General features: G+C 38.1%; 1 protein-coding gene across 7 annotated transcripts in view; it reads right to left on the reverse strand.

The window, feature by feature from the left end:
- The window catches only part of kuz (zinc-dependent metalloprotease kuz), a 678,429-nt gene that overhangs the window by 223,707 nt on the left and 429,633 nt on the right, over positions 1 to 25,089 (reverse strand). For all 7 annotated transcript variants that reach the window (XR_010949517.1, XR_010949515.1, XR_010949516.1 and 4 more), the window contains exon 4: positions 9,035 to 9,231. Coding sequence is in view for 2 of the 7 variants with exons in the window: in XM_067765619.1 (XP_067621720.1) it covers positions 9,035 to 9,231 (197 nt within the window). In the remaining 5 variants the exon portion in view is untranslated. The remainder of the gene's footprint in view (positions 1 to 9,034; positions 9,232 to 25,089) is intronic.

Consider the following 25,089-nt stretch of genomic DNA (forward strand, 5'->3'; position numbering starts at 1 on the left):
TTATGGTATTGATTCAGAGGTGCCAAGGCAAACGGTGAATCGTTGAGTGCTGGGCTGATGTTCAAACCAACTGGCGATCCATGAGTGGTTAGAGAATGTCAAGCGTTGGGTGGGTTAGTGAAGAGCCCCAAAATAAGTGAGGAAAGTAAACCAGTTCCAGGAGATTGCATACTATAATATTCTAACCGCTTTAAGTCTCTTGATGATCAAAATTTTTGGTAGCCCAAGTTACCAAAAGAAGTAAAAATCCGCATTGGAGCGTTTGTGTGGGATAAGGTAAAAGCAGTCTGCTCTCCGTAATTTAGCGAGTAGCCAGACATATTCAGTAAAATATTTCAATTCTTTTTTAACAAAACATATGTTGGTCCAACATCCAGCAAAGTTCACATTGAGTTCTGAACGTGATATATCAAGGGCATTGGGTGGGTCCTTTATAGGCGGAGTCCAATAACTCCTATCAAAGGCGCTTTTGACAGCGTACAACGGAGCTTGGCCTCTATTAAGAAAATTCAGAGGAAAAACAAAGCCGCCACGGCGACGCAAGGAGCTGAGGCTTCTTAGAAGAAATGTTTGAGTTGGCAAAGGTCGCAGAATGCTTAGCGTGCAGGGACGAATACAGGGATTTATTGAGGATCTGCAAGCGTGAAGTTCATAGCCGAAGTCTTATGTAAAAATTTCTATGCGGACATCGAATTCTCCAGGGAAACAGCGCGGTGAAGAAAAGTTCTAATTAGGCGAGGTGTAGTCCAGTGACTAATAACGAAAGAGAACGGTGAATAGTTCTGTAATAGTGAGGTTGCATTTGAAGCGCTTTTCGATCCGAACTTCTCATCTCGATCACGAATCGATAACGGAGCGGTTAGTAATGGGCTATGCGACTGATATCAAGATCGTATGAGCGCTGAAGACTTTCTCTAAATTTAAATCGCCTGATTCAGATGTTATATTCCCTGCTATGCTACAAATGTCAAGTAGAGCGATCGTGTACGCCACTCCTGTAGAACCGCTCGTGTAATTTTTCTACCAAGCAGCGCGGAAGGTCCGTCATATGTACCTCAACGACTACATGTCTATTAGCTCAACATCATTTGTGCATAAAACTTCTGAGAGGGTAAAAGATGGATGAACAAATGTTCTGCATAAATGTAAGGCGCGATAACCTCTTAAGAAATTTAAGGCCAAGCTTCTCTTCCAATTTGCGTCGTTCTCCTGTTAGTTTTTCCTACAAATTGGCGGGAGGGGACCTATTTGTTTTATGATAAGTTTTCACTGAGAATCTTTTCATGACAGAAATACACTCGGAGTACTTGCCAAACACTGCCGAGGGGCGACCCCGTTTAGAAAAATGTTCTTCTTACTGAAAAAACTTGTTTTTAGAATTTTGATGTTGCTTTGCCCGGGGGGTTACCCCAGGATCTTCGGTGCGGTAGGCGGAGCACGCTACCATCGCACCACGGCGGCCCACAGTGTTTCGTGTAGAACAAGCTAGCTGGGCAAAAACAAAGTTCTTATTCCAAGAAAAGTGTAATGAGAAATGAAAGAAAACAAACAAAATAACGGGATTTTTGCTTTTTTTTGATATTTTTGCTCATATATATTGAGTAATTGAAGTAAGAAGGCAAGAGTGGCCGTAAAATGCATTGATTAATTTGCAAAATTCTTGTTGAATATTAAGATTCATATTTCTTTTAAGTGAACACTTTTACATAATTTTTTTAATGGATTCTAAGCTCGAAGGTAAGTAAAATTTTTTAATAGTAATTCTTTCACAATTAGAGTATTCTCAATATATTTAACATTCCGTTATTAAGAAGAAAAGGTATTTTTTCCTATATCTTTAACTTTAGGGACAAAAAAGTTACATACATCCGCGGACATCCGGGCTTAATTTTACGTATGTTATAGTCGCAAGTATTCTCTAATAGTCGAAAGAAAAAACCATTGCGAATTCTTTGCACATCTATTTAAAATTTTTTTTTTTTGTAGATTTAGTTATCTCTACATATCAAATAGGATGTATGTACGTACCAGCTCCGACGAGATATTTGAACCTTTAAAGCTGATCTACAAACGGCAAAACCAATTCCCTGGTACAGGGAACAAACACGTAGCCATAAAACATACAAAAATAAACGCGCAAGATCAACAAGAGCACACCAAAAGCAAAAAGGCGAAGATCATTGACTTCAACCTGCCACAACCTACCGCACCAGTCACCAAGGCATAAAAACAGGTACATACAATGGATTGATGAAGATAAACCAAAACCAGGTTTCGGCAATACCAATGACGGAAACACTGCTCGTAGGTTTTTCGAAAATTCTGAGGCTAGTGCTGATATTACGGGATTGGATGTGTGGTAACTTGCATTAAAGCCGATGAGAGATTTCTCTTATATACATACAACGGTTTCTATGCGCTATGTACACACTGTAGACTGCAGCTTCAATGCACTGTCACTGTACTCAAGTTTTCAGTCGTTCATTCTCCTTCGCCTTGTCGGTACCTGTTTGCTTAAATAAATACAATCCACTACATAACGCGTGTTTTAATTATAACATCTGGCGACGATACAAACCGGGCGATGTAGATATTTGGAAGTGTACCGAAATTTGATTTTAAAGAAAATATATGGAATGTTTTTCCATAGTCAACTTGACCAATTTTTCATTGCTAACAATATTGAAGAAGGGAAGCAGAGAAAAGCAATTTTCCTGAATGCCCTGTCGCAAAAAACTTACGTGCTGCTAAAAAATCTGCTGAATCCACATAGTCTTGATGGTGCAGCAACTACGTATGAACAGTGTATCCTAGCTATGTCGGCTCATTTTAAACCAGCCGCGTCCGAATTTCCAGAGCGATTTAAGTTTTATCAGGCCAATAAAACGGCAACTGAATCAATAAACGACTGGGCGGCAAGAGTTCGATCATTAGCGGTAGGATGTTCTTTCGGCCTACACTTTGATATGGCGATTCGCGATAAATTCATTATGGGTTTGGAGGCTGGCCCAGCAAAAGACAAAATATTCCTAGAAAATGAAAGCACCCTCACATTGGAAAAGGCAATAAGCATCGCTAACGCATCACATTGTACTCGGTAGCAGTATGAGGTCAAAAGGGAAGTTGAAGACAGCAGTGAACAGCTACATTATAACCAAAGTCAAATGAAGGTCATGCGGAGAAGTGAAGACTCGAAAAAGCAGCAAAAAGAAGACAGCGACAACGTAAAACGCAGTGGCGCTTGAAGTCAACAGCAGCGGAGGCGGCAGAACAATGACCATCAGTGCAGTGTGTGTGGGAGCGTGGGCCATAGCGCTAGTGTGTGTAAGTTTAAAAGTTACAAGTGTCATAAATGTCAGCGAAGAGGGCATATTAAGAAAATGTGCAAAGCAGGCAGAATAAATTTTTTGACAGAGTCGGAAGAAGAGTTACCTCTCTTTAATATATCATGCAATAAGCAGGGGCCAATTTGTTTTGATGTGCTTTTAAATAATGTTCGCTTAAACATGCAATTGGACACTGGGTCAGAATATAGCGTGATTTCTTTCGCAACTTTTCGTAGATATTTTAATGCCGCAGAACTTAAAAAGACAAATATAATTTTTAAATCGTATAATGGTACGCGGATTGTTCCTAAGGGAGTATGTGATATGCTGGTGAAATTTAATGGCTCGTGTAAATGGCTACCAGTTGTTGTTATTGAGAATGGTGGCCCGCCCTTGTTGGGAAGAAATTTTGTGAATCAGTTCGGCATAAGTATTCAAAACGTTAACTTTTTATCCAAACAGAACAATATTGCCGATTATGTATTCAAAAAGTTTCACTCTTTGTTCGATGGCACATTAGGGTGTTTCAAAAAACAACAGGTAGAGCTTGTACTAGAAAAAAGTGCAACTCCTAAGTTTTGTAAACCTCGCCCCGTCCCTATAGCAATAAGGGAAAAAGTGGACAGGGAAATCGCAAAGCTGGTTAAGCTTGATGTGTTAGAACCTGTAGAGTATTGTGAATGGGGCACGCCTATTGTGCCAGTGTTGAAAAAGTCAGGCGATGTAAGGATTTGTGGCGATTTTAAGGTCACCCTCAACCCCTACCTTAAGGTTGAAAAATACCCTCTACCCCGAATCGAGGATTTGTTTTCAAAGATGCATGGGGGAAAAGAATTCACAAAGCTTGACTTGTCCATGGCTTACCAACAAATAGAGCTGAAGCCATCTGCGAGACCGTTGACAACAATTTCCACTAGTAAGGGGTTATACCAATATAAGCGATTAATATATGGACTTGCATCAGCACCAGCGTTGTTCCAAAGAATTATGGAAACCCTTTTATCAGGGCTAGAAGGTGTAGTGGTATTTTTAGATGATATATTGATTACCGCCCCTAGTAGGACTCTCCATCTACAACGGCTAGAAAAGGTGTTAACTATTTTGCAGGAGTCGGGTTTCAAGCTGGCAAAAGGCAAATGTTCATTTTTAAATTCTTCATTGTGTTATTTGGGCCATATTGTCGACCAAAATGGTTTACACACGAACCCTGAAAAGGTTAAGGCTATTGACGGTATGGGCAATCCATCCAACGTCAAAGAAATCCAAGCGTTTTTGGGAGTAGTAAACTTCTATAGGAAATTTATCCCTAATATGTCAGCTGTAGCTAGCCCATTGTACGAGCTGCTTAAAAATAACAAAAAGTTTATTTGGACAACAGAATGCTCAAAATCGATTAGTGCGCTTAAGGAAGCCTTAAAGTCCGACAGGTGCTTAGGTCATTTTAGTCCGAAATTGAAGACAAGGCTAACCGTAGATGCAAGTCCGATTGGATTAGGAGCAGTTTTGTCGCAAATCCATCCTAGTGGAATTGAACGGCCGATCGAATATGCGTCTAGGAAGTTGTCAAACGCGGAACAGAAGTATTCGCAGTTGGACAAGGAAGCGGCAGCAATTTTGTTTGGGGTGAAAAAATTTCACCATTATTTGTACGGTAGATCCTTCGATCTGGTGACGGATAATAAACCCTTACACTATATTTTGGGGCCAAAAAAAAGGTATTCCGCAGACTGCGGCCAATAGGTTGTAAAGGATAGCGCTGACATTGTCAGCATACGATTTTAATATTAGTTGTGTTAAATCTGAGGAAAACGTTGCTGATTTCTTTTCAAGGTACCCTAGTGAAACTGTTTGCGAAAATTTTATGTTGCAAGAAGTGCAAAACGGTGTTTACATGAATTATGTCTCTGAACGAGGTATTCCGGTATTAGACTTTAACATCATCCAGAAAGAGACTATGTCGGATCCAATCTTAAAAAGAGTTAAAGAATACATCAATTCGCAATGGCCAAATAAATGCAGTGAGGTAGAGTTAAATCCATATTTCCTTCGTAGGTTCGAGCTCTCAGAGGAAAATGGGTGTTTGTATTGGGGTTATAGAATTATAGTTCCTCATTCGCTACAAAGTAAAATAGTAAAGTATTTGCATAGTTCTCACATGGGTATAAGTAAAACCAAGTCAATAGCCAGAGAGTGTTGTTGGTGGCCTTGCCAAACTGTCGACATTGAAAAAGAAATTAAATCTTGCACCAGTTGCCTAATGGCACGTTCAAACCCCCCGAAGCAAAAGTTGATTCCCTGGGACTGGCCAGAAAAACCCTGGGATAGAATCCATATAGACTTTTTTGGGCCAATGATGAGTCGTTGGTGTTTGGTAGTGGTGGATATTCACAGCAAGTGGGTCGAGTGTGTAGATATGGGCACAAACACAACTAGTAGCAACACAATAACAAAATTGCGAGATATTTTTGCTCGCTTCGGTCTTCCACGAACGGTTGTCTCGGATAACGGCACAGCGTTTGTGTCCAGAGAATTTCAAGATTTTTTAACAAATAATGGTATTAAGCATGTCACAACGGAAAATATGGTGAAAAGTATAAAAAATGCGCTAAGGAGAATTTTGTTTGGAAAAAGTTGCGTACGATTCAATGAAGCATTAGCACGATATCTTTTTGACTACCGCAATACAAAGCACATCACAACGGGTTCGTCACCTGCTGAATTGATGTTTGGTAGGCAGCTACGAAATAGATTTGACCTAATTAATCCCAAGAAGAAGACTTGTAAAATAGAGTTAAGACAAATAGATAAAAAGGTAAAGAAACAACAGAAAGATCAGCAGCACTATTACAAGGGGAAAAAGAATTATGATTTTGAGCTAACCGAAGTAGTGTTAACAAAGGACTACTCAGTCGCTGGGCGCGTTTGTTGGGTGAGAGCGAAAGTAGTAAAAAAAATTGGTAAACAAACGTACTATGTTCAGTTAGAAGAAAAAAATAAAACGTGGAAGCGGCATGCTAATCAAATGTTAAAAATTGTTGATAGAACTAATGAAGAGTTTGAAGAGGAGGGATACGTTCCAACTACATTAAAGAACACAGAAAGATTAAAATTCTCAAATGAAAAAGAAATTGCCGCAGAGCCTGAAATTGTAGAGAATAATGAGAATAGGCAAAAGGAAAATTCTGTAACTAACGATGACACTAGAACACATAGCTATAATTTAAGAAGCAACCCTAATAGAACTAAGTCATAAATTTTGTAAAGATTAAACGACTAAAAACTAAGAGGGAGATAGTTGTGGTAACTTGCATTAAAGCCGATGAGAGATTTCTCTTATATACATACAACGGTTTCTATGCGCTATGTACACACTGTAGACTGCAGCTTCAATGCACTGTCACTGTACTCAAGTTTTCAGCCGTTCATTCTCCTTCGCCTTGTCGGTACCTGTTTGCTTAAATAAATACAATCCACTACATAACGCGTGTTTTAATTATAACAGGATGTAACTCTCATCAAAAGATTCGACACTCTCCTTCGCGCATTAGCATCTGGGTACAATATAAATATCCAAAAATTTGAAAATTTTGCGGTCCAGACTAAAAAACTATACATAGATCTCTATCCATTTAATATGCCTGTTACAGTTCATAAATTCTTAGTGCATAGTACTGATATTATAAAATCAGCAATTTTACCTATTGGTCAACTTTCCGAGGAAGCACAGGAAGCCCGTAACAAAGATTTGAGACGATTCAGGGCTGAAAACACACAAAAGCAGTCGCGTGAAGCCACGAATAGAGATTTTATGAATATGTTGCTTATAACATCGGATCCTTTAGTTAACAGTTTTAGGGAGATACCTTAGAAAAAATTTAAATTCTGACTTCAGAAGTCTTAAATTTACTGTCCCCCGATAATGTTGAGGAGTCAATAAATACCCCAGTTGTTTCAAGCTTTCACAGTAGTGTTGCTGATGCTCATGCCTATTCCACAAGTGACTCATCGAATGAAAGTGATGATAGCGAATAATAACATAATTATAAAAGATAACCTACCCTATAACTTTTTGTTGGATCAGGTTTTATTCAATTTAAATCTATTGTCTTTTCTACTTTGTATGATACTTTACTTTTAAGTTTTTGAAATAAGTAATTTTCACATAATTAATTTAATTATTTACATTGATATTATTATTATTATAATTCACTTTTACATTCCTGACTGGTACTGTAAAATAATTCTGTAAAAATTGTAGTGCCAGGATAAATACTCAAATAAATACAAAACATGTATGTACATATGTACAGTCACTCACATAAATAAGTAGACACCCCTTTTTGGATAATTCTTACAATTTTCGCTTTCGCAAATTTATTTTAACTAATTTCCCATAAGAAAATTTGTCACGATCTATAATAAAAACTAAATTATATTTAAAAAATTCGACGAATTTTCATAAAAAATTTTAATTTTTTTCCGAATTTTTGGAATTTTTTAGAGTATTGAGATTTGTATTCCATTCAATTTAAGTACAATAAAGTAATATTCTTAAGTCCTTTAAATTTTTTTGGATCTATGTCACTTATTCACATGAGTTACTGTATATGAAATAAGCAAATGTATGCATATGAAATAAAATTTTGGAAAAAATAAAAAAAAGAACATATGGCTGAAAAAATTACGTACTTGTAATAAATGACTGCATATGAAACGGAAAATCTCATAAAATAATTTTGTCCAGCTAGCTTGTTCTACACGAAACACTGTGCGGCCGCATAGGGTGATAAATAACAGAAACAAAGCCTTGAAAAATAGGGACCCTGAAGGTAAGTCAGTAACAGAGATAAAAAAAGAACTAGAACTTTACTGTGAATTTTCACATTAGGAACCGGAGAAATAGTAACAATCAACCAACTAGTTCTAAAGTGGAAATTTATATCTACATAGTTCGGAACTATAGAAAAAGTAATGAAACGGGGACAATTTCCACCGCCTAGTTGAGAGCACGTAAAGAAGAACTGTTAGTGGTTTCGAATTCATCAGGAGCACACTAGAGATTTTCCCTATTAGGTAGTACGCCTTAGGAGTCGTTTTAGACCTTTTCAACAATGTCTCTGATGGTTGCAGGAGGAAAGAATCGAGCACGTATTATACTCGTGCCCTGCGCTCGCCAGGCTAAGATTCCAGCAGATCTAGAAGCAGAAAGTAGCGTAGGTCCTAGAAAGCTTCTGGTATTCGCCAAAAGGTCGTGGTTATTTTATAACATAGGTACGGGTTTTTGATAGGATTTCCCCGTTTGATCGTTGAACAACCTTCTGGTAGCACTCTGGGACTCTTTTAATCCATGCGAGCTCCCCACGAACCGGCCACAAAACAGTGTCAAGTATTCATTCTTTTTTTTCTAACAACTAAAAATTGCATTTCGGAAGCTCCTTACTGTAAGTCAATTCAACATTTTACTATAAACTAGCTAACTTACCATTATAATGGCTTTTGAATTCAATTCAATCCCTACGAAGGTTTTTTATTGATTATTTAATTTATTGGTTCCCTAAGCTAGTTTATTGATCAAATTTCCTATTAAAAAATTTGAAAGGAAATTGTTGTTTATTGTTTTACCATTTGCCTTTCTTCAGAGGGAAAGCAATGCACGTCAGCGTGTATCAGTTGTATTAGATTTAATTTTGTTATAATTCAGCACTTACCTCTAACTTATCACTAAATGTATTTAAATCACGTTTTAGTCTAAGATGGAAGTGTCTTCCGTGTGCTGAAAATTTTAATTCTACATGATGATCTTTGGTCACGGATCGTTTCGCTCTACAGTGACTAGCTCGTATGTGTTGTTGATCATATTTGAGTTCTTCATAGTGCGATATGTATTCGTTGAGTCGGCGTTGACCTGAAATATTAAAAAGATATGGTGTAAGTATCTACATTATTTATATTTATATTTAAAAGATATTATCCAAAAAAAAAAAAAACAATTTTTTAATTTATTGTTAAGAAATTAATCATGTTCCCTAATTATATTGGCGCGAATATTAGCAGTTCCATACATCACTATGCTGCTACTAACTAAATGCACAACAACAATAAATGAAGCAGCCACACTTATGTACATGAACACATCATAGAATATGAAACGGCTGCTGGAGTAGAAAAGCTTCACGTCACAGGCGGTGTTCCTCAAGGCTCCGTGCTCGGTCCACTGCTTTGGATTATTATGTACGACGGAGTATTTCGACTCAAGGTACCCAATGGGGTGAAAATTATCGGCTTCGCGGACGATATCGCATTGGTAATCACCGCCAAGCACCTAGGCGAAATATGCGCCAAATCTAATACAAGCATAGCGATGGTTCAATCGTGGCTTACGAAAAATGGACTGCAGCTGGCGGAACAAAAAACAGAGGCTGTACTCATATCAAGTAGGAAAAGAGTGGAGCAGGTCACTATAAGAATCGGCTGCCATGACATCGACACGCTGCCTGCAATAAAATACTTGGGGGTTGTGATAGACAGGAGGTTGTCATTCAAATCCCACTTAGAGTATGCCAATGGAAAGGTAGCAAAACCGTAGCAGCATTATCTATGATAATGATAAATGCAAGAGGACCAAAGCAACGACGGCGTCAACTTCTGGCTGGCGTTGTAAAAAGCCAAATACTTTACGGGGCTCCTGTTTGGCATCAGGCCACGGAGTATAAATCATACTTCCGCGGGGTAAAGTCGACTTACCGCCTGTGTGCACTACTCGTCTGTAGCGCCTTTAAAACTGTCTCTGACGACGCAGCACTAATCATCGCAGGAATGTGTCCCATAGACATATTAGCAAAAGAAGCAGCGACGATTTATCGGGATCAAAGCTCACGTAACGGAGCACGAGAGCGAAGCGTGCAGAACTGGCAGCTCAGGTGGAATGCCTCAACAAATGGTCGCTGGACACACCGATGTATCCCAGATATTAATATATGGATATCTAGAAAGCACGGCGAGGTAGATTTCTACCTCACACAGTTTCTGAGTGGTCACGGATGCTTTAAGGAATATTTGCACCGATTCAATCACGAGCCTAACAACATATGCGATCACTGCGGCGGCGATACAGTAGAAGATGTTTACTATGTATTTTTCGAGTGTCCTAGGTTCTATAGCTCGAGATGCAAACTGTGCAGAATATTTGGAGAGGATTACACTCCTAAAACAATTGTTGGATGCATGCAACAAAGCAAGGTAAAATGGTCCGCGGCATGCGATGTAATAGCGGAAATAATGAAGTGTCTACGAAGTCTTGAAAGGCTACGACATTGAACAGTCGAGTTGTGTGGGTGGATAACAAATCGCTAAGGTGGAGGGGATCGAGCTGAGCACGTATTGGAAGCAAGGCCTCCGTACAATTAGCGGCGTGAGAATGATAAAATAAGAAAATACCGTAATATATGTAGGTAATGTAATAGTAAACCAGGCGACGGATTGGAGACAAGGCCTCTTCAACCGTTCGAATACTGCCCCAGGTGAAGGAATAAAGCACGGATTGGAGACACGGCCTCTTCAACCGTGCGACCAAAAGCAGTCAACATACACGCAACGACATACCTACGGATTGGAGACAAGGCCTCTCCAACCGTAGAAACAACGAGTATGAGGGTAAACGTCTCACATGTAATCAGAGTTTATACTCGGATTGGAGAGAAGACCTCTCCAACCGGTGGAAGTACGAGGAAAGACCCGTTACGTATCGTGGAAAAAAAAAATTAAATGAAAAACGGAAAAACCTATTGAAATACAAAAAAAAAAAAAAAACAAAAAAAAAATATATAAGTTATTTACACATATATACATATATAAAAAACAAAATCTACAATACAAGTAGTCGAACGCACAAGCATGCCACAAGCACTATATGCACAGTGTTTAAGGTAGGCTTGGAAATATTCGCAGAAGTGGTATGCGTCAAGCACATTCAGGTAGTAAGCAGGGCGTGTCAGTCCCAGCGTTAACCATACCGCGGCACTATCTAAGTACAGAAGCAGACACGCATACACATAACCAGCAGCTTGAAGAAAGAGAAACAATCACACATCACGTTATCATCAGCTAGGGGCAGAAGTTTTTACTCACACGTATATAGCTAAATAACCAAGCATGAGATACAACTGTTCGAGAAGGCATGTACTTACTTACTTAATTGGCGCTTAAAATAAATGTAAGGCGCGATAACCTCCGAAGAGATCTAAGCCCGAGCTTCCTTTCCAATTTGCGTCGTGCTCCTCTGCAATGCAGATGAGTTTTCACTGAGAGCTTTTCATGGCAGAAATACACCCGGAGCGCTTGCCAAACACTGCCGAGGAGCGACCCCGCTTAGAAAAATTTTCTTCTAATTTAAAAACCTTATTTCTAAAATTTTGATGTTGCTTTGTCCGGGGTGCGAACCCAGGGCATACGGTGTGGTAGGCGGAGCACGCTACCCTCACACCACGGTGGCCGCCACAACGAGGCAACAGAGAGTATAAAAGCAGCGCAAACTCAGTTATTACTAATCAGTTTGATTTCACAAGGCTTTAGCGAAGTACGGAATTATTGTACTACTCTCAGAGTAGTCGTAATAAAGACCACTTTGCGATACTGAATATTGAAGTTATTTATTCAACAGCCCAGAGGTTCCAACGATAGCCGAAGGTACAAAATAAACAGGAATATTCCAAAATTCGTTACAATATCACAGGAGTTCTTCAAATTATACTAACGTTAAGCTGAACATTTTCAGAGCTTTGCCGTAACTAAATTGTTTTGCTGCAACACATGAGCGCTTTAGATGTAAATATATATAAATTATAATTTTTTTTTTTTTTTTTGAATTCAAGCTTAGTTTTTATTGTGTGTCTCCTTCCAAGTTAACTTCACCTGAGCTTCAGTTTTGTAAAGCAAGCGTCTGCAATCTATCATTTTGTCTTATCCCAAAAAGTATAAAAATATTGTTGAAGAGAAGGCGAACCAACGAAAGAGCGAGACGTTAGTTCGTTTATGCGCATTAATGTAGCGAATATTACATAACTATGCCGCTAGTAAACAAATTCTGCACAACAACAATAGCAATGTAAGCACATGCAGCAACTAAGAGCGCAGACGACATTATGTATATACACAGTATCGAAAAGAGCAGAGGAACACACACATGTACGCAGCAATAAAGAGCGCATACGAATAGTCTATACCAGGGATGGGCCTATTTTCGGCTCCTAAATCAGTTTCAGTGCCAGCGAGTACTAGGTGAGACGTTTGTGTATTTTGAGGTGTTAGGGGATTAAAAAAATACATAGGAAATATCGTACGCTTCGTTTCAAACGATATTCATCGCAAGAAGGTTGCGGAAACACTAAAAAACTGAAATGAAAATATTCTCTCTCAACCTCGAAAACCAATTCCCAAACTGTGTTGCAATAGTACGAAAACAAAAACATACATTTTTTGGCAAGAAATACGAAAAACGGAATAATCATAGACTGAAGTCGACTTTATGTTAAGCAGCGCATTATTGACATTCATTTCGCCTTCACATACATTTAATTATATGCAAGCCGATTCATTTTGCAATATATACATAAAAGTATTCAAAAAAGTATTTTTAAAGTAGTTGCATTAGAGGAAGTAGTAGTAGAAAAACGTACTAATGCACGTTTCGTATACAATCGTGGGAAAAAGAAACCCTTTTCAGACTTGTTGGCAGTGTTGCCGTGATGAAATGTATCAATTTACAAATACAAAAAGGTACCAATCGCATAAACAACGACTAATTTTACCCGTTTTATTACAAACATAACTGCTTTCATTTATAAATTTCAATTATGCAGGAACTTTCAAATTTCTTCAGTTCACATACATATATCGTTAAATCCACACTGCAAAAATTGATGGAGCATGTGTTGCATGTGTGTTTAATTTACGGCGACCATTTTTCTAATTTTAAAATTTGCTTTGTTTATGATTTGAATTATGAAGGAACTTTTAAAATTACAACTGAAAATTCAGTTCGAGTTGTGAATCACAAAAGCGACATTACATATTTGTGGCCTTTATTGCGATCGAAGCCGCCGGTAAAGGCTAGTTTATCCTAAAACGCTTAATAATTTGAACATAATAAGAGCGATGGCAGCTCTATTTTCCACAAATACTCTCTCTTTATCAATGTTATGTGTGTTTGTATATTATTCTCTTCCTGTGTTCTTCGCTCCATATACCTGCACTTGATCGCCCCTCACCTAGCACTTAAATGTGCAAGGCGTGCCCATATGAGCAAAAGGCTCATACGAGCCGTTTTGCCCATCGCTGGTCTAGACCAGTGGTGGTCAGCTATTGAAATAATTATTCGTGCTCACTTCACACATATTAGCCGTGTTTTTTTTTACACGCATATACATCTACGTTTGCGGGTAAAAAAAAGATTATCCTCACTTAGATAATGTTTAGGAGACCCATCTAGCGGCAGTAGTTAAATAACTAGCTACAGAACGGGTTGTACCGAAAAGCGGAGACACAACCTCTGTTGGCCATTGTGTATAACCTGTAGCTGAATCGGTTGCGGCGAATAGTGGACACAAACCATTTGTAGAGGTAATACATAGAGTTAGTGTTGAGGTAAACCATAGACACTCATTTCCGTTGCATCAGAGTATAATGCGTATTGAAATTTAGAAGTACTATATTTCTGCGCAGTAATTTCAGAAGTGTAGATAAAGTTTAACGCTTAGCAGTCCATATTAAGTTTAAGTGTATATGTATATAGATGTAACAAAAAAAACGCAGCTATTATTATTCTCTTTCGTATAGTCGTCGCTTAACAAACAGAGCTTATTGTTTATTTACGCATTTACAAAGAGATATTTTGCAAACAAACGCTCATGCGCAAAATGTTTTAATGTTAACAATTTAATTTGTTTAAATTTTTCGTTAAGTCCCAAGCAATAAAAAGTATTTGTATGGCATATTTACTAATTATTTTTTGAGTGTTAACAAACATGCGTGCATATGTACGACTGCATTGCTTTTTTATCAACAACTAAACCACTACGATGATTTCAGTCTTACTAACCTACCCACAGTTTCAATTTTGGTAACCACTGGTCTAGACCCTGGGAGAAAATAATAACGAGCCAAATGAGAGTATAAAGCAACGCAATCAAAGGAATGATCAATCAGTTTGATTTTGAAACGTTTAAAGTGAAATACGCGAATAATTTCAATAGTTAAGTTGTACTACCATAGTAGTGCTGTAAATAAAGAAAATTTTGACATACTGAAGATTTGGGTTTATTTATTCTTTTTTTATTATTATTATTTATTTAATGATGCGAACGATAACAGAAGGCAGATAGTAATCGAGAATTCCTGAAATTCGCAATATCAACTTACTTTACTTTAAGGCACGAGTTAAGTAAGAGTAACAGAAAACAAGGCACTGGTAGTCGCAGCCGTGGAAATGTTGTGGGCAGAAATGATCGAAAATGTTCTCATGGTACAATGTTGCGCCTTTTGTATTGTGTTTTATTTAGGTACTTGGAAAATACCCGAAGTAAGGCATACATAGGGACTAAAATCAAGAGGTCCAAGATGCGAGGGGCCAAAAAATGTTTACGTGGCAGTCGGGCTAGTGTCGGAATCTTATCTGCCTAAGGATTAGGTACGGACCATTTAAGCCCCATGAGTACAGTGCTCTAGTAGGCTTGTAACCTTTACCAGTCTCTCTTTCGAGGCAGTTGGCCAACTGAATTTAAATTCCAGCAATTTTCTTTGGTTTTTCCCAAAATATCATCAGTTACTTAAAGATTTTTTATATCTCTCTTCTTAAGAGTTAACTTCGGTTGCATGCGAAAGGAAATTATTGGCGTTTTTTTCTTGCCTAGAAGGTTTAATAAGGTCATATTAAATCGCTACCAAGATGGTCGGGCTTGTACATCAATGGTGCTTGACGACGAAACATACCAGATCGATAGCACTCCGCAAAACCTTCGGGAAGTGTTGTTATCGCTACAATAATAACAACGAATTCAGTGGGAAATATTTTGTAAAAGGAACACACGCGCTTAGGAAAATACTGAGGAGAACCACCAGGGTGACTTTATTTTCAGAAAAAAAAACGTAATACGACTATTTTCGAATGCCACATCCAAGACTTTAGAGTGGGTAGGTAGCACAAGCCCACGACGATGTTGTCCAGTTGGTGTTTTATGCCCTACTTTCGAAATAAGAAGATGATCGTAGACATGGTGTCGGTGACAAAACGTCTCGACTGTACCAAATAAACAGTGTGCTATTGTTGATTTGTCTTCTTCACCCAGTTCGTTTAGTGCTGATGTCGCTTCTACTAGTGATGCTAATATCAGTTCTGCTGCACCTGGTAATAATAAATCTGGGTATTCCGGGGTTGTAGCTTTTGGTCATCAGGGATCAGCCGCTACTAACCTAATTTATAATAATAATACTAATTTAACATCTAGTACTTTATCATCTAATAATAATATTTCAAATAATGTAGTCAAAGCACAAACCATTGTCGTAGGAAATAATTCAAACGCAAACCTTAACTTAGCGGTTCGATTGAAATGGTTGCATTTGCCATCATTTTAACCGACGGTAAATGCTAGCGATATTGTCGACCATGTCTCAAATAATGCAAACATCTCGCTTTCATTAATTCATTGTTTTAAATTAATAAAGAAAGACACTGACTCCAGTTTGTTATCAAGATGTAATTTTAAACTTGGAGTCTCGCCTTCATTATATAAAAAGCTTCTTGAGTCTTCGATATGGCCATCGGACGTCAAAATTAAACCTTTCCGTTTTTTTTTTCAAAAACCAAAGGGCTCAACTGCCCAACCTTAGCCAACTGCTTTAATATAAAAAAATGTATACATTTTTATTATCAAAATGTTTCGGGGTTGAGAACGAAATCTAAAGATATATTTTTAGCTACCTCACGGTGCGATTATGATGTCTACGTCATTGTTGAGACTTGGCTTAATGATGACTTCTCTGACTCAGAATTTTTTGATCAAAGTCTGTTTCATACTTTTCGTAAAGATCGAGACCCTATCAAAACAGGACGTCTGCAAGGCGTTCTCTTCTCTCTTCTTTTGTTCCGCTCTCTAATGGTTACTCTCTATTGGATCAGCTTTGTGTCTGTATTACTGGGCCATCTGGCAATTTATTCATCTGTGTGTTCTTACATTCCGCCTTGCAGCACAGATTCGCTGTACTGTGCTCATGTCAATAATATATTTGACCTACATGAAAATAATGGTGATAGTAATTTTTGCGACTTGGGAGATTTTAATCTTAGTAAGGTTGTTTGGTCGAAAATACTAGATGATGATATCTTAACACCTACTAATGTTCATCATCCCCACGAGTTTAATTTCTTAGACACCCTTTTTTGTGCCAATCTATTTCGGATTAATAACTTCGTGAACCAGTTAAACAATATTTTGGAGCTAATTTTTGTCGATGAGAATCTAGTAACTTACTTGACTGAATGTGTGTTTTCTATATATAAATCAGGTATGCATCACTTAGCATTATCTTTATCCGTAGAATTCTTCGACTTAGTGCCGAAAAATAATAAAAATAATAATGGGCGCTCCTATAACTTTAAGGATGCAAATTATGAATCTCTAAACTCTCTCATATCTGAAATAGACTTGACATTTATTTTCTTTGCTAAAAATGCAACTGAATGTTTCGATGCTTTTCTGCTAAAGATGGCTGACATATTCAGAAGGAATCTCTCTCTCCTTCCGGTAAAGTTAAAAAATCAAAGAAATAAGTACTTTAAATTATACAAGACAACCAGCGATATTGCTTTTAAAGATCTTTATACTTCTTATATGACACAGTTCAATGTTCTTGATAAGTTTTTGTACAATAAATACGTTTCTGGAGTTGAAGATGAAGTGAAAGCTAATCTTAAATCTTTTAGGAACTATGTGCGTTCAAAGAAAGGTAGTTCTAATGTACCAACCTGTGTTAAATTTAATGAGACTTGCTCTAATAATTTGGTCGATTCGGCAAATCTTTTTGCTGACTTTTTTAAATCTACTTTTGTTGTTGAGGCGGATAACTTTGATATCAGGTATCGTACTGGTAGCCCTAAACCTTTAGATTTTGGGTCTTTGTCGGTATCTGAAACCGATATTATCTTGGGTACATTCTCCTTACAGTCTTCAATTAAAAATGATATAGATGGATTATCCTCTTTTTTATTTAAGAAGTGTAGTATTTCTCTTTGTGTACCATTGTGCCACATTTTCAATATTTCAATATCGTCTGGAGTTTTTGTTGATCGCTGGAAGCTGGCGTCTATCACCCCTATCTTCAAGTCTAGCAATAAAAATGAAGCAAATAATTACAGGCCAATATGCAAGCTGCCAACATGTTCAAAACTTTTTGAAAAGGTTGTTAAAAATAATTTATCACTCGCTATTAATAGAATAGTCGATCCATATCAGCATGGCTTTATTGCGGGACGTTCGACTGTCACAAATCTGGCTGTTTTTTCTCAGTTTTATGTCTCTGCATTTAAGGATGTATATCAAGTTGACACCATATATACGGATTTTTCCAAGGCTTTTGACACAGTTTCTCACAAACTACTTCTGTGGAAACTTGAAAACAAGGGCTTTCACTTAAGCTTTCTGTCGTGGCTGAAGTCCTATTTGGAAAATAGAATCTCTTTTGTTAAAATCGAGAAAACTAAGTCTTATGAATTCTTAGGAACCTCGGGTGTACCACAAGCTAGCATCCTTGGTCCTATTTTGTTCTTAATGTTTATTAATGATGTTGGCTCATGCATAAACAATTGGGATTATTTGCTTTATTCCAACGACTTAAAACTCTTTCGGAGGATCTCTTGTACCTCTGATGCATTGCGTCTGCAAGAAGATCTAAATGCTATTAACAATTGGGCCATTCAAAATAAGCGACGACTCAATATTAGTAAATGCTGTCACATAACGTATACAAAGTCTATGAATGTGCTTTCTTTCGTGTACGAGTATTCGATTTCAAATGTAACTCTTGCTTCAGTTAATGAGTTTCGCGATCTTGGTGTAATTTTTGTCTCAACTTTTACCTTTGGTAATCATGTAAACTTTCTCATACCAACAGCTTATACCAACTTGCCTTATAAAGATTTCAAGGACCCATATACCAAGAAAATCTTATACAATGCCTTAGTGCGTTCAAAGCTAGAGTATGCTACAGTAATCTGGAATCCGGTATACTTTTCACACTCTTTAAGAATTGAAAGAATTCAGCGCAAATTCATACGATTTGCTCTTCAACCTCTACACTTTGATAATCCCCTGCCATCCTACAATGCTAGATGCATGCTTATCAATGTCTTGCCACTTGAAGTTAGGCATTTTGCTCAAAACGTAATGTTTATATTTGACATAATATCCGGTGCCATTGACTGCTCAGAACTACTTGGGCAGTTGACTTTCAATGTCCCCAACAGAGCTGTCCGGTTCCACAGTACATTCCGCGTTGAAGTGCTGCATTCGAATTACTTCAGTTTCGCACCTCTTCTAAGAGGTATTGTAAAATTTAATCCAGAAGCCTTAATCTGGACTTTGCCAAGCCAAGGTCTCTGTTTAAGGCACGCATTGAGCTATATAAAATATGAAATAAATCAAATCGGTAGAGACTAATAAGATAACTGTTAATTGGAGAAACTATTTACAGCATAGTTCATCTATTGAAGGGCACCCCTGCCTTTTGGGTAGACAGTTTCAAGATGTAGAAACTAAAAAGATGTGGGCAATTTAAATCTTTCTAGTCAATTTTACTTCGACGAGAGAAAGTTCTATGTACTAGATTTGGCTTTTTCTCAAACAATTCCCTATATAAAGAAATATATTTACTTTTTTTTTTTTGTTTTCTAAATATTTTAATTAAGTTTGTTATATAAAAGGAGGAGAGTTGCTGTCCAATTTCGTGTATTTCAAAAAGCGACAAAAGGAATGAAGATAGTCAATATAGGCAGACAAGTTTGGACAAAAAAAAAACAAAATGACGACGTGCATTTGCCATTAAATTAGTCTATATGCTGTGCAAGTGTATGCGTATGTTTACTTCCACTTTGCACACACTCATCTTGAGACAATACTCGACCAAACCAATAATGGTTCAAGCACTTTGGCTATTATTGCTATGAAGTAAGTTGGCTGGTTACTTAGTTGTTGCTAAGTTTTGGCTACATGTTGCCACCACAATACGATTTTGTTCCCTCAACATCGATGGATTCGTTGAGTGTTCAAATGCGCCAAAGCGCCCAATCTAAAACGCCTGGCAGCAGTTCAACAAGATTTCTACTTTTTGCTCGTTATTTCATACAATTGCAGGCCTTTCTAACGTGCGCCTTTGGTTGTTGTTCGCCTTGCAGCTACATAACACATTCAGCTCTGCTGGCATATTTAATTTTTGTGTATTTGTTGCCACTTCATATTTGTTGCGTGTACAGCAAACTGTGGGTTAGAATTTCAAATCCACGGCCAAAAGTCAGAAAATGTTTTGGTTTTATTGAAGCTTAGTCTATTTGAAGTCCTGCCTTTGCATTCGGCCGCGATGGCGTGGAGGTAACGTACTCGCCTACTCCATCGTAGCTGCTGGGCGAAAGTCCCGAAAAAGCAAAATAATAACACTTTAGAACAAATTTTGCCGAGCGAAGTGGCCGGTAGTTCGATTATAGCTTTCGTGCATGCCAACACTGAAGACCCTGGGCTCAAGTCTCGGGAAAAGCAACATGAAAACACTTTACAACAAATTTTTCTAAGCGCCATCGCCCCTGGGACCCGATTATAGCTTTCGTGGGTGAAAACATAAAAAGCTGTGTAACGTCTTCTTGATTGGTCAAAATTATAATTTACTTGGTTTGATGGAGCTTTACGGCCAAGAAATGAGAAGGCAAAGTTACATATTCTTTTTTCCTTCTAGGAGTTTCCACGCTCTAATGCCTTCCTCAGGGAGTCTGAAAATTTTATTGTACAATAAACATATGCAGCAGAAAGTTGGGAAAAAGTTGCACAGTAAGAAGACATGGTCGAGTTTGTTTAACAAGAAATTAATCATCGCAAAAGTGCGAGTTCGAGTCCCACTCCTGAGAGGACGTATTTGAATATATCAGAAATTATAATCGAAGCAGCTGTCATCTTATCGGTCCGGTTGTTCAAATTTTTTCCAATATATTTATTAAATTTAAATTTAAAAATTTCTTTTAATTTGCTTAATACATTGTCAATAATACTATGTTCAAACAGAAAACTAAATTGAGGCAATTTCGATTTCATAAAACTCAATTACCTTTGTTCATACTGTCAAAATGTGTGTGTTGGTATTAGGCGAATGGAATGGAATGAAAACATAAAACTTTGAAATTTTTGTGTGTTGTAAGAAAATGTGTTCAATGTTTTGGTTTCATTTTGAGTTTGCCATCCTCTTTTGACAATCCCTACTCCAGTGAAATGATGGAAATAAAATCAGCTGATGAGATGAGCCAACCAAACTGACGTTTAAATCCACTCAATAAACACACATTACAATGTTGCATTTGCAATTTATTACGCAATTTTTTTTAATTGGCAATTTATTATTACAATATATTATATGATAAATTTCGTAATAAATTGCCCAAATGGTATAAATTGCCAATTTGGTGTGTGTTTGTACATAGTATAAAGGACAAGTTCTGTTCAGAAATTATCGTTGCTTAGAACTAGGGATGACGATCCCGGAATTCGGGTATTTTTTAAGTCCCAAACATCTCGGGATTATTGCACTTTAATCCCGGACCTGTTGATATCAATTTAAATAACTTAAAACTTGTTCCACAAATAACCTTTTAAGCGCAATCTTTTCTGCTTTTTTTATAGTTTGGAGTAAGTCGAACTTAAGAAGCGAGTGTTTGTAAGTAAATAAAAACAGGTCTTTTATAAGTAGCAATACAAATGAATGACCTTGTATTAGCAATTTTCTATTGATATTAGAGAAAATTGTAAAGTTTACAAACGGCGATGGTTACTAGGACATGTTTCTGAATTTCACTTCTTCATCAGCTAGCTTCTCGGGAGCTGAGTATTGAACTCGAAATCTCCAATATTCATACTTTATACTAGTGTAGCCACTCAGCCATATGAATGTCTCGCTGCTCGCTTTGCAATTGGTCTCTAAGTATTACCTTTTTGTTGCTATTCCTTTATTCACTATTTAGGTAGATACTAATTCTATATGCTTTTTAATTCTAATTGTGTGGAATAATGCACCACACCACTAGCGGCTGCGCTTCTAGGCTATGTTATGCGAATGAAAGATGACGCTCCGGCTAAGAAAGTGTTTCTATTGGAACTAGCCTATGGAGCAGGGGAAGAGAGCGGCCCCCACTCCGCTGGAACGACCAGGTGGAAAACGGTTTATACTCCCTTGGTGTGAGCACTTGGCGCCAGTTGGCAGAGAGAAGAACCGACTGGCGCGCTTTGTTGGACGGTCATAACCGTTTAAACGGTTAAGCGCCAATTAAGTAAATAAGTAAGGGGAATAATTATAGGTGCGCTAAGAGCTTAGTAACATTGTATTTTTGTAGCAGTACTTTTATAAGCAGTACTTCCGCTATTCACTATTATTTTCGCAATTAATGTTTGACCACACATCAAAGTCATACGAGCCACAGTGCAGCATTGCCCATTTGTCCATTAACTGCTTGCAACATTTCCCGATTGCACATTATTGTTTGCCACTATTTGTGTGCCAATGTGTGTGCACCAGTTGTTTACCGCATTTTCGGGCGCCACTTAACAAGTTTTTTTGTTGTGGCCATGATTGCTTCTATCTAGTGCGCTATCCTCATATTGATTGTTCTTGTTTCACTTTCTTGCCCACATGCTTAGTTGGCAATTTTCCATGCGACTGCAACAGCTGCAATGTGATTTTTCTTGCGTTCAGTTAATTTCAATTTTTCAACACATTTTGGCAATGTCCAAGACGACTTAATTCTACTTTTGCCTTATCCACATTTGTGTTGTTTTTGGCTCTTTTCGCACATCGGCAATAAATATATGATGGCGAGTTATCTGGGGCAACACTTGTGCTAGTAAACAAATTTATGTTATACCACCCATCCTGCTTCGCTTTTTGCCATTAACCTCTGCTCCCAAATCTAAAACATTCATTTTCTCTTCGGCCATTCTTTGCACTTTTCATTCACTTTTGCTCTAATTGAGTTTGACCACATTTGGCGCTTAAAAGCCGCTTTTAGCTTCGTTTGAGAGTGCTGCGTTTGTGGTGAAATTCAGAGTAAAAGGTGGAAAACATAGCAAAGGAAAACAAAAACAAATAAATCCAATCAAACCCTCATTACACTATTTTGCAGGAATTGTTTTTTTTTTTTTTGTCAATTTCTTACTTTCTGTCTCATGAGAAATTTTTTCCGTTTTTGCTTTTTTTTTTTAATTTTTAAAAAAGTGTTAATTTGCTTAAAGGAAAAATCTTTACATGTTCTGGTAACAAGGCGGCGACCGCCGTGGTGTGGTGGTAGCGAACTCCGCCAACCACACCGAAAGTACTGGGTTCAACTCCCGGACAAAGCAATATCGAAATGGGGAACCTAGTTTTTTTCAATTAGGAGAAAGTTTTTCTAAACGGGGTCTCCCCTCGGCAGTGATTTGGCAAATATTCCGTGTGTAATTCTGCCATGAAAAGCTTCTCAGTGAAAATTCAAGGGGTTTTTGATCAGGCTGTAAAAAATCTATAAGGGAAAAAACATTGCTTTTCTAGAAAATATTGAATATTGCTCCCCGTGCAAAGCTTCAACTTTCATGTTAACTCTTCAACTTGCCACAATAAACCTTCCAAAGTTTTTTTGAGCCAAAAATAATAATACTGAGTAAATCTTCAGCAACATATTTCATCAACATGATAGATATGTATATAAGGTTCAACATGGACCAAAAGTTCTTCCCCACAACAACACGCGTACACAAAAGGCAAGTCGGTAGACATGGCATAGAATAGAGAAAGTCTTGGAATATAATGAGTAGGACTTAAGAGTTTTCTTAGACATTACCGGTGGTTTCAGTAGTGCTTCTAAACGGGCGATGATGAAGGGTTTTAATTGAAGTAGATCCAGTCCTAACCACATAGATCGGCTGCATGCTAAATTTAAGGGGATTACTACGCAATGGGGGCTGTATGAGGCCACGAATTCAGTGGACAGCTGCAATCAGTGGTCTTGTTTACTCAAAGTATAAGATACCGCATTGGACTAGGCCTAAGCTAGAAGGCTGATCCTACAGGAGAAATCTTGTATAAAATACTTAGGAATCATTCTAGACAGTAAGTTCTCCTTGAAGTTCAACGTGGTACTCAGCGGAAGAAGGCCTCGGCGGCACTTTATGCATGTAATATAATGGTGAGATGTACGCGGAGTCTATCGCACGAAAGTAGTTGCCGTAACCAAAGCAGTAGAAAAACTAGAAGAATATAGCTTAAACTGCAGCCGCGTCAGCTTTTATATAAGCAATCGCTGAAAATAGGCGGGATAGTTGGTTGATTGCTGTGTAGCCCGGATATCAAAAACCCGAGCTCATGTAACACACGGGGCGTCATTTTGATGCACATTTATCCTGAATCCAATTGGTGCCGATATCGCATGGCTAGTCGGTACTCCGTTCGAATCATTTGGAGCGGCCAATGAACCTCCTGATATCTTTTACAGAACATTTAGCTACTTCTGTAACTGGGCATAGTTAGAAGCCGGTGTGTGGCTAGAGCTGGGCATTCCCACAGGTAGTTCGCGACTATTTTTTTGCTGTCTCCCTCGCTGCAGCTTCTGCAAATGCTGTTAAAAGAGATCCCCATTCTCTCAGCATGCAGGCCAAGCGGCAATGGCAGTGATAATACAAGTTTCTTTCCATGACCATTCTATTTTTGTCGTAATTCGGCCATTTTTACTTGGTTATTTGGCAGGTGTACGGGGAGTACCAGTTTGAGACTGCTAACTTCTTGAATCTGCTATGTATGTTTCTTTTAATTGATGTAAGTGGACGATGCATATCGACCGCCTCCGCAGCCACCAGCAGTGCCCCTGCTCTTGCGAGTTCGTCTGCCTTCTGTGGTTTGAAGAGACCTCTTGCAGCTGCTGACGGCCTTAGACGAAGTGATGGGGGAGTTCAGCACTATGAGCGCTGCTTGGCTATCTGAGTAAATGTACACCTCTTACCCCCGACCAAGTCCACCGAGCGTAAACGCCCCTCTATGTCCAGAACTTCCACTTGGAATATACTAGCAAAATTGGATAGACGGACCGTGATAGTAGAAGCATAAATGTATATTGGAAATAAGGTAGCTGAAAGCACGCATCCCTAGAAGCGTATAACATAGGCGTCCATATCAGATTGGTCAAGATTAAGATAATACGAGATTTGCTGCTAATCGATCAAGCAGGAAAGGCGTGGACTCAAGCGCAGGACTGTAGAGCGTCGAAGAACATGTGCAGCTCTTAACAAAGTAACTCATCATTAAAAACATAGATCTGTAGGCTCATGACGGCTATTCTCCCTGGACACTGCCTTCTGGTGTCTTATGCTTTAAAACCAGGCTTAGCCAGTAACAGCAGATGTAGGAAATGCGGCTTAGAGTAGAACTAGACCGAGCCCATTTTTGCTCGTACCCTGCGCTCGCCAGGATACGACTCCAGCTATAAGGAATGATA

This window comes from Eurosta solidaginis, chromosome 2, assembly GCF_040869045.1.
Source record: "Eurosta solidaginis isolate ZX-2024a chromosome 2, ASM4086904v1, whole genome shotgun sequence".
Taxonomy (NCBI): Eukaryota; Metazoa; Arthropoda; class Insecta; order Diptera; family Tephritidae; genus Eurosta; species Eurosta solidaginis.